The following is a 10,522-nucleotide window of genomic DNA, read 5'->3' on the forward strand; positions in this document are numbered from 1 at the left end:
AAAAAAAAAAAAATAAAGAAAGAAGAAGAAAGGAAAGAAATAACGTGGGAGATCGGTGCAAGCGTTTGAGATACAAATAATCGATGGGTACAAAGCTCGAGGTAAAAGCGAGTGCTTTCCCGTTTTTCCAGTTTTCTTGCGGCTTGCGGGACGACGCGGCGGGCAGGCGGGGAAACGCTAAGCAAAGGATCGACTCGCTTTACTTGCGGGATTACACGATATCCCAGAGCGATACCCTTTGATTCGTCCCTGTCACTTGCTCCAATGTAATCTTCTTACTGGTGGAAACAAGGTTACGTTCAGGTTGGATCAAACGCTCTGGCAAGAATCGAATCCCTACCAGCGATAACGAGGACGTAATTACAGATACCTGCGTCCTGTGGAACGATTTTTCTTCGAAACGTAAACGCAAGATAGATGTAGGACAAGTTGGGACATTGTTCGCGAACGCACACAATTACGATCACTTTTTTAATTTATTTAATTATCATTTTTTGTTTGTTTGCTATTAACGATAGTTCCAGCGTCGAAAGATAGAGGAACGAACTTGGTTTACAAATTGCATGCTGCATTTAATATCGTTTAATATCTCACGCTTTCTTATTATGCACGACAATATTATACACGCAGTACATGTTTATTCCTTCCTGTTTTTAACCAATTAACTGCCCTCTCCACATGTCTTTCGCTTATTAACTCCTCTCTCCATTTCCTCTGAAGAACAGTTTCCTCTGTTTATATCATAGCTGTCATAATTACGATTATTGAATATTGAATATTTAGAAAATCTCTGTGAGAATTGTGCGAATTAAAAGCTAACTGACAATTATAATATTTCGATGCTTGACGTTTCGATTTTAACTCGATTGGGAGGTTTTTAACAATCATTCAATTAAATATTTTCATAATAACAATGACAATATATACAATAAATATACACATGATGATAGTTTATTAAATTTTATTATTTCATGTCAAAAATTTCATTTTAATATAACTCTAGATAATAATGGTAATGTTGAATAAATAAATTTATTCACAGTTTAAAAATATAATTAAATATAATAAATAATCTTCTGTCGTTAAATTTTAGCAATCGATAGATTAAAGTATGTGTAAAATAATTGAATATAAAATAAAAAATAATAAAGATTGTTTAATATATGTATTAAAATTATTCAAAGATATTACAGCAGTCATAATTACGATTGTTGAACATTTAGAAAATTTCCACGAGAATTATGTGAGTCAAACTCGATATTAACAGGTTTTCAACGATCCCAAAATGACGTAAGAGGGGCCGGATAATCTTCCATTTTCATTGTCACGTCGTTTATACGTAGGAAGGGAGTATTCGCTTGTATTCTTGAGAAACGTCAGTTTGGAATTCCTTGATTTTTCATGACGCCGCAGTGGTGAATAGAATATCGCGAAACATCACAGGGATATCGCGGAAACGCGTGAGCCAAGATCGAACGCGCAATCCGATTAGCTTCGTTTCGTGGAATTTCGCGAGGTAGCTGTTTCAGTTCGAAGAAAATGCGCCGATATTCCAGCATAAGGGAATATTTGAGGTAGCTGGTCGAAATCCTCGAGACGAGACCGGGCCTGCGTTAGCTTTACTCTTTGTAGGTTATCGAGATATTCGAAAAGTGAAGATCAGCCGTGTTGCACGCTTAAATTAACACTGGTACTATCGCTGTTAATTTTAAAATTTTAAAATTAATTGTCAATTTTAAACATTTAAAGTAAGAACTAAAGCACAGAGTTTTCATCAGGGGTATTAAAGTGAGAGGCTATCGGTTAATTTTAAACATTTAAAGTAAAAACTAAGGCACAGAGTTTTCATCGGGGATATTAAAGTGAGAGACTATCAGTTAATTTTAAAATTTTTAAAATTAAATGTTAATTCAAAAAATTTGAAATAAAGACTACGGCACAGAATTTTCATCAAGGATGTTAAAGTGAAAGAAATGGAAAAACTGTGAAATACGATTTAAATCTCTGAAAGTACACTGCCTTACGTCTGTAATATATCGAATAAAAATTACGAATCGGTCGTTTCCATCATCTCGGTAGTTTCAAGGTAACGTTCAGAAACTTTGGTTGATTGAAAGTTTCCTAATTTCCACACAGTTTGTTTCCTTTCAAAATGCGCTCTTATCGAAATCCCTGTGATACTTGAACTTGGCGCTAGCTTGCCAATTATCGAGCCGTTTGCACCGGGATCGAGTCGTTCGATCGTCTGGAACCCACTTTGCTCAAAGGATTGCACGTTTTATAGCAAAGGGGAAGGCTGCGCGTTAAATTAGCAAAGTTTTCGATCGTTTCGATTCGGATTCGGGATCTTTTTGAGACGAAGATAAAGCTGGTCGCAGCTAGGCAAACGAGGCGGTAGGCAATTGCTGGCCGATTCGTTCAAAGTCGCGCGCCCCTCGAAATTGAATATTCGCCGGAGAAATCGGTGATTACTAGCAGCATCTCTCGGTCTCGAGAGAAAGATTCGCTCGGCGGGCACGATCGTGAATCCGGACGCCGCGGAATCTGGACTCTCGCCAAACGTTTCGCGGATCTCGTATTTCAGACCTCTCTGCCATTTCGTTTCCCTTCCGGGCTCCTTTTTTTAACGCGCGCAAAACGTTCCTCCCGTTTTCCAGATTAATCGGATTGCCCGCGCGGCGCACTCGGATTCGCGAAGAGGCGACAATTGCTGTTTGGAAAACGGCAGGATTTTTTTATTTGGACGACCAGAAACGAAGTGGAAGGAAAACTCTTCCACAGTTTCAATTTTTGTCGACACGCCTCTCGAACGTTTAACCTCTCGAATTTGACCCGAGATGACAGTCGAAAGTTCTCGAGTGATTTCAGAGACTGGTAAACGCGAATTTAAAGCCGACATCGAGTCCCTTTCATCGTGCATTATCGCCCGACATTGACGTATCCTACCGCCAGAAGCGGCAAGTATGTCTTTGTATGCGAGTTACCATCCAGTGGTCCGGAAGTTGGTCTGGACATGGTCGCGGACTAGGCCAGGAAATGTCTTCTTGCATCGCTCTGCCCGGAACTGGCCCCCGGTCAGGATTGTTAGACCTTCCTTTTCGAGTTTATCACGCGACGATCTCGAAAACGTTCCAAAGCTGAACTATATAAGCTCTTCCACCCTCCCGTTTTCGACGAAACTCTGCAAAATAAAGCAAAACACCTCCTCCTCTCTCGTTGGGATCCCGTGGAACGTTCGTTCGTGGATCGTTTTTTCGGAAAAATTTCAAAAGACACCACATTCGACGTCGGGATTCGTTCGCCGATTTTATTTCATCTCGCGCAAACTGGCACGCGTGCAAAATTCTTACAATTATATATGTACATACGCGAACAATAACAATACGTAACACTAATTTTATTAGCGATAAAAGTTCCCTTACGAGGAGCGAAGATTATTCCTCTCCCTCCCTCTCGCTCCGATTTTTCTCGCTCCTTCTCGTGCACAAGGAGAGCTGGGCGAAAGAAAATCGGGAGGAATTTAATTCAAATCCTCTCGAGGAACAAAACGCAACGCGATAAATACCTGGCGGTGGCCGTAGGTGCCGTGCAACCCGGTTGGCGTGCTTCCACGCTTCGCCGAAATAAATTGCACCGTACGGAAGAGACGTCGCTTTAAATTACAAGGTGTATTAACGAGCGGGCCGCTTAATCCCTGCGAGGCAAAACCTCGGCGAATCGGAATGTTATACGGCGAGGTTTGCCGACTGTCGATGAAACTGAGCTTAAAATTACATTAAGTAGCGTCTGTCCACGGTGTGTCGGATCACGGAGGATCTGATCGAGAACTCTCGAATGCTAATCGTTTCGCGGCCCAAGTGGCGGTGAACTGTCACTCCATGTGCCGGAACTCCGATATTCGCGGATGAATTCGTTTCTTTGCCCGTTCGTACTCCTCCAAGTAATCTCTGCCCACGATTTTTTCCTCCGACGATGCTGCCCGGGCAGCTTGGCCAAACATAGTCAGATACAATTCCTCGACGATGTTCCTCATCGGTGGGCTGCACGGATCCTGTATCGTTCTCTTCTTCCTTTTCACTTCCTCCGTCCTTGGAAGGTCCTTCTCTCCGACCGCTCTCGATTCGCTCTTCGCCAATCTGATCACTCTTGCCTTTTCAGGCGGGCGCTTTGCAACTCTGGGCGGACGTCAAAATTTTATCGATTTTTAACAAAATTTTTTCCTTGATTGACTGACATGACTTGGGATTGTACAGTTTGCGCGCGACTCGATGGAAATTCGTTGCATGGGGAGAGGAGAGGTGAGCAAGAAGAAGCGTAAACGAGCGAATTCTGCAATTTCGAAACTCGTCCGCGAAGAAAACGAGGAAGAAATTTCGATTAACTTTTTCCGCGAGATCGATCTTTTCGACCTTCTCTCAGATTGAAGGAGAATTGTAAATGAAGATTTTTCTTGAATCAGCAACTCAAATCGCTGTACATAACAAAGAGGAGCCAAGTTTTTTTTTTGCAAGGGGGGACAGAAATCCGAAGCCGGCTGAAATCGAAATTTCTTCTCTCCACGCGTTTGCAGGACGATGCAACATTGACCAACCAAATGTTGACACGAAGCCAAGAGAATCTCGCAGTTTTCGTCAAAATAAATTAAGCATCTCGTTCAGACGGGATTTAGGCTCTCGAGACTGATGCAAAATGCGTTTGTATCGATATTAATGGACCGTCTCGCACGTGAGAAGCAACGAAACATCAGGCAAACATGAAACATCAACAAACCGAATGAAACACGATGAAATGACACTAGAAAAATATCTGAGTAGCGAGACAAGATACGAAACAGTGCGAAATAGCGGGCGATCGTCGTAGCGAAAGAGAAATAATTTAAATGATTGATATAAAATGTAAGAAAATAATTAAAATAAATTAGATAACAAAATCTTACCTAGCTTTCACGGATAATCGAACCCTAGGCTTCTTGGCCATTTCAATCTCCGCCATGGCTTCCAGCAGTTCCTCCTTGAGCACCGTAGGCGGTTCTCGCATTTCTCTGAGCGCTCTGCTTTCCATACCGCGACGCCTCCATTTATCCGCCGATCTAACAGAAACAGCAGAGCCCGAAGTCGATCTTCTCTCTCCTCTCGATCGCCTCTTTCTTCCTGCTTTCACGCCAGGTCGCCAGCAGCAGACCTTCGGCTTGCAGATCTCTCCCTTGCAGGGCTGCGGCAGCACGAACAACGCCTTGCGTTTCTTCTTCTTCACCTTCTTCGCCTCGTCCGGCATCAGATCGAGAGGAGAGATCAACAGTCTGTCCTCTCTCGGCACTTCCACCGCACGTAGCACCGACTTCAACGGGGCTCTCGGCTTTCTCTTGACTATTATCAGGGACTTTCGAGGCCTCGCATAGACCTTCCGCTCCTCGTCGAGCTTCTCGACTACTCGCGACGTCTTTGGCTTCTTCTCCACTTTCCTCGCCACCGTCGGTATCAGAACCGGAATCACGTCCGGATCGGTTTCGGACGCGTAGGCCTCGAGACCCTGGGCGAACGAACAACTGAATTAGATCAGTGACAGTGTAATTAAAATCGCAAGTATTAAACATCCATGTCTCTCTTATTGTTGCTCTCGCTCCCGTTCGGATGTTCGATCAATCCCAATGTTTGTTTTGCCGTCTCTGAATTGCACCTGCAGCCGCTTGGTTTTTAACTTTCGAATTAAACTCGGAGCGAGTTTCATTTCATCCGAGTAAATTTGATTTCGCCTCTGCTCGTTAACAGTTTGTCACGTTTATCGCTTTTTGAAAGAGAGAGAGAGAGAGAGAGAGAGAGAGAGAGAGAGAACAGAAAATAGAAATCCGAATGTCAAAGTTGCAGAATCTACTGGGATTCAGGACAATCTATTGAGACATCGATTTCTCGATTGCTTTTCATTACCTGTTGCACTGCCTCGAAGTACTTCTTCTCAACCTCCAAAAGATGCGCGACGTCGTCTCTGATCTTCTTCTTCTCCTTCTGCGTGCTTCTCTCCCGCTCTTTGTTTATCTTCGACTCGCGCACCTTGCTCACTTTCGACTTCATCCTCCTTTTGTCCTTGGCCTGGGGATCCGCATTCTGATCCTCGGCCGCGATCCTCTGCGCCAGCTTGATCTCCTTTATCCGCTGATCCACTGCCTTCGTCATCTTCGAGCATCTGTCTAAATACTAAACGAGACGGGAAGACCGTCGTTTTTCCAAACTGGGAACTGTTCGATCGTCGGGAAATTAGACGGCGATGTTAGTTTGGTTAGTTTATAAACGGAGGGGAAATTTCCAGAGTGTAAAATTGGAGAGCGTAGAGAGCGCTCTGTTGTTTCACGCGATTGAAAAGAATCGGGTTCGTCGTATAAAAAAATCGCCTAATACCGTGGACGTTCTTTTTAGAAGTTCATAAATTCAGCCTAAATAGAGAAATTTAAAAATTTTTTCTGTCAGATTGTGATCTCCCACAATCATATTGTCCACAGAAATTTTATTATGGGCAGGTGTTCACAGTATAGGACAATGTTTTATAAATATCTTTTATAAAGGCAACAATAATTACAATTGAAGATGTTTTAAAATATCTTTTCTAAAGATGACAATTATAATTATATTATTTTTTATTTAAATGGTTTCTTATTTTTTTCTTTATGGATAGACAGCAGCACCTCTTACTCACAGTCGGTAAGATTTTAGACCTCCCCATATTAGGCGACTTTCCTCCACTGGCTTACCTCCGAAAGGACGGCTCTGTCCTTCCTGTCGAACGTCTGAAAGAACTCGTTCGGTTCAACGAGGAACACGTTGCCGGCGTAGTTGCCGATCGTAAGAAAAGCACCCTCTTCGCAAGGCGCGAGAGCAGTGAGTTTCTCATCGCACAGTTTGAGCGTGAAGACCGGCGCGCGAAGACCCTGAAGAATGTCCCAGACCTGCAGTTGGCCGGTGTCGGTTGTTACGTAGAAAACAGAGAATCTCGCCTTGTTCCAACAGCCGCCCGTTGGATACTCTCGCAAGAATCTACCGATGAAACGATCACGCAGGTCGAATTCGATCAAGAGCACAAATATTGCCTATCTAACGTTGGGAATTGTACAGGGTAGAAAGAAAAGTAGATGAATTCTACGTCGATTTGATAAGGAAATACGTGCAAAAACAATCAGCCGCAAAATTCACTCTGGCGAATTGAATTTCAAGGTTGAAATTTTTTTCGTATTCTACTTATCACAAAGAAAGTGACGCTATTCGAAAGAAACCATAGGTCGCAATTTAGTAGCTCTCTTGAAAAATGACAATAAAGGTTCTCAATCATTGAACACTGTGAACGCGCGCGTCCTAACAGCGACTTTATGATTCTGGATGCCTATTTAAAATAATTTTCGTATTAGGTTTCACTAACGTTTGACTGATCACAGTCGTTGCATAGCAGTGTGAGTCTAAATAATCAAATGATAAAACTGACTGTTAACATTGTTCGAAATATAAACGTTACGTAATATAGATAACCATAAAGTCGCTGTTAGCACGCAGTGTTAAATGATTAAGAAACTTTTTGCCATTTTTCAAGAGTACTGTTGCGACCCATGGTTCCTTGGGAAAGATTTACCTTCCTGGTGAGTAGAATACAATGGAAAAAAAAAAAAAAAGAGAAATTTGAAATTCAGGATCAAGACAAACTTTTCTTACCACCCTGTACAGGGATAGTGAATATTACAGAAAAAACTAACATACGGAGTGGAAACCAGACAGTCTTCTCTGGTGTCCTCCGCCCAAACGCGAGCTCTCCAGTCGCCAATAGTCACAAAAACCAGCGGATTGAAGACGTTCCGGTCGACGGACTTCACCTCGCCGAAGTGAGCGTTGAACCTAACTGACAGCTTCTCGACGTTGGTACGCGCTTTCCTCGAGCCAGTGACGACGACACCGTTCTCCAGACCGAACATGAACATGGTGCCGACCATCGGGCCGAAGTTTAGGCAGGAGACGCCGATCGCTCGGTCCATGTCCGGCTCGTTCGGATTCTCGAAGTCGAACATGAGCATCTCGACCGGTTGCCGGAGCTGCCGCGTGTCCCACCACATCGCGTTCCCGTCGCTCGACGTCGAGAAGAACTCCGTGTTGCTCTTCGTCGGCAGCCACTTCACCGCGTTCGCGAACTCTCTGAAACGTCAAGTTTCGATAAGTGAAGGGGACAGGAGAACCACCGGGAGGGAGGTGTTCTAGCAGCATTAAAGGCACGTCCTAAAGGCAGAAGCGAAGCTTCCCAATAAAGGGAAACTTACGTTTCGTCGCAGTGCGAAATGAAACCCAGGGAAAACATCCTGCGGACTCCGACGCGACCGAATGGTTTACGGATAAAACAAGACGCGGAGACGTAGAGGATTCCTCGATATTGGGACTCGGAACAGCGAGGCGTTCTCTCTGGAAGAAGTGTTCGTCAAACGACCGAGGGAATCCCTCTGTTAGCGCAAGAATGTCAAACAATTCCCCCTGTATTTCTTGTCACATTCTTCAAGAGAATTCGAATAGAAGAAGAAACTTTCTGGTCCTTGGAGGCAGAAGGACCTTTGAACCGCATCGTCTTGTCTGATAAAAGTCACATTGGAGACGGAATCACACTAGTACAGTCAGTCAGGCGCGTTCGTTGCAGGCCAAGGACACGTTTGGAACTCTCGTGATAGAAGCTAATTGAAGTGGAGTCCATTTCCGAGAATCGCCAGCTTTTCCACTAGTACAGCGTACACAGAAATACGCCAGTGCGATCCAGAACATTGAAACTCGCATCACGTTGGCCGTGATAGTAGCCAGTCGGATCAACAGCTGTAGGATTCGTCGTGGGACGAACCAGAGGACGAGTTCATCTACGAAACTACCAAGAGAGAGTTTTGTCTGAAAGTCAGTTTCTCCACTGGTACAGTCAAAAGTGCGCCAGTACGATCCAGGACACTGGAACTCGCACCTCTCTGTGATAGCAACCAGTTAGATGGACAGCTGCAAAATTCATCAAGAGACGAGCTGGAGGATCTCCTCGGAAGTCCACATCTTGGTGGTTTCACGCGAAACAGAAGTCATTCTACTGGAACTGGAGTTTAACGAAGTAGTCTCAACTAATCAACGCAACTTATGCACGAGAGTTAGCCTCCATCGTCAATGAGGAACAATAATTTTCCGTGCAATGAAGGTATAATACGATTATAATATCACAAAGCGATTCAGACAAGACTACGCAATGAAAGTCTCATTACTGGCTAGTCCGCTGAGCCAAAATCTGACGAACCACGCGCTTACCTGTGACTGTACAGCAGATGAGAGTACTGGACGGGCGTGTTCCCGGTTCTGGTGTCCCAATTGCAGACTTGGCCCGTCATAAGACCGCTGGCAAGGACGGAAGGATCTCGGGGATTAAATTCGCAGCAGACGCACGGCGAGGAAGGCTCCAAGCCCATGTAAGGCTTGTTCGGATTGTCTGCTCGTCAAACGGTACAGACGTTTCATAATCCGGATTATGCGAGAAAGAGAGAGAGAGAGAGAGAGAGAGAGAGAGAGAGAGAGAGAGAAGAAAGAGAGTTCCTTTTTTTATCCCGAGTGATCTTCATCGTGTTCGTTTCAATAGGATCGTTGACGAATCTGAGAGCCAACCGAGAGCCGGTTGGATTTGAGTCGCGTTGGAGCGTAACTCTTACGCGAATTACGAGCTTCCAGCTGATATAGAATACGAACGCGAGTGTCTATAGTATACTTATAATATATTATACTATAAGTATACTATACTTAGTATACTTATAGTATATTTTCTCAGTATAGTATAACATACTTATAGTATTATGGTATATTATACTATAGTATACTATACTATAAGTATACTATAAGTATACTATACTTAGTATACTATACTATAAGTATACTATACTTAGTATACTATACTATAAGTATACTATACTTAGTATACTATACTATAAGTATACTATAAGTATACTATACTTAGTATACTATACTATAAGTATACTATAAGTATACTATACTTAGTATACTCATAGTACATTTTCTCAGTTTTATTATTTATTAGTTTTATTATTTTCTCAGTATAGTATAACATACTTATAGTATTATGGTATATTATATTATAGTATACTATACTTAGTATACTATACTATAAGTATACTATACTTAATATACTCATAGTATATTTTCTCAGTTTTATTATTTATTAGTTTTATTATTTTCTCAGTATAGTATAACATACTTATAGTATTATGGTATATTATACTCTAAGTATAATATACCATACTTAGTATACTATACTACAGTTATACTATACTTAGTATACTTATAGTATATTTTCTAAGTTTTATTATTTTCTCAGCATAGTATAACATACTTATAGTATTATGGTATATTATATTATAAGTATACTATACTTAGTATACTCATAGTACATTTTCTCAGTTTTATTATTTATTAGTTTTATTATTTTCTCAGTATAGTATAACATACTTATAGTATTATGGTATATTATA

General features: G+C 42.2%; 1 protein-coding gene across 1 annotated transcript in view; it reads right to left on the reverse strand.

Annotated features, from left to right (window-relative positions):
- Positions 1-3,871: 3,871 nt before the first annotated feature.
- LOC122533800 (dynein axonemal intermediate chain 2-like) overlaps positions 3,872-10,522 on the reverse strand; it is an 11,019-nt gene continuing 4,368 nt past the window's right edge. The window contains exons 5-10 of the mRNA XM_043663863.1: positions 9,294-9,471; positions 7,729-8,165; positions 6,743-7,014; positions 5,925-6,191; positions 4,937-5,529; positions 3,872-4,175 (exon numbers count right to left, since the gene is read on the reverse strand). Of these exons, the coding sequence (XP_043519798.1) occupies positions 3,872-4,175; positions 4,937-5,529; positions 5,925-6,191; positions 6,743-7,014; positions 7,729-8,165; positions 9,294-9,471 (2,051 nt within the window). The remainder of the gene's footprint in view (positions 4,176-4,936; positions 5,530-5,924; positions 6,192-6,742; positions 7,015-7,728; positions 8,166-9,293; positions 9,472-10,522) is intronic.

The sequence above is a fragment of the Frieseomelitta varia genome, unplaced genomic scaffold (assembly GCF_011392965.1).
Source record: "Frieseomelitta varia isolate USP_RPSP 00005682 unplaced genomic scaffold, Fvar_1.2 scaffold_555, whole genome shotgun sequence".
In the NCBI taxonomy this organism is placed as follows: domain Eukaryota; kingdom Metazoa; phylum Arthropoda; class Insecta; order Hymenoptera; family Apidae; genus Frieseomelitta; species Frieseomelitta varia.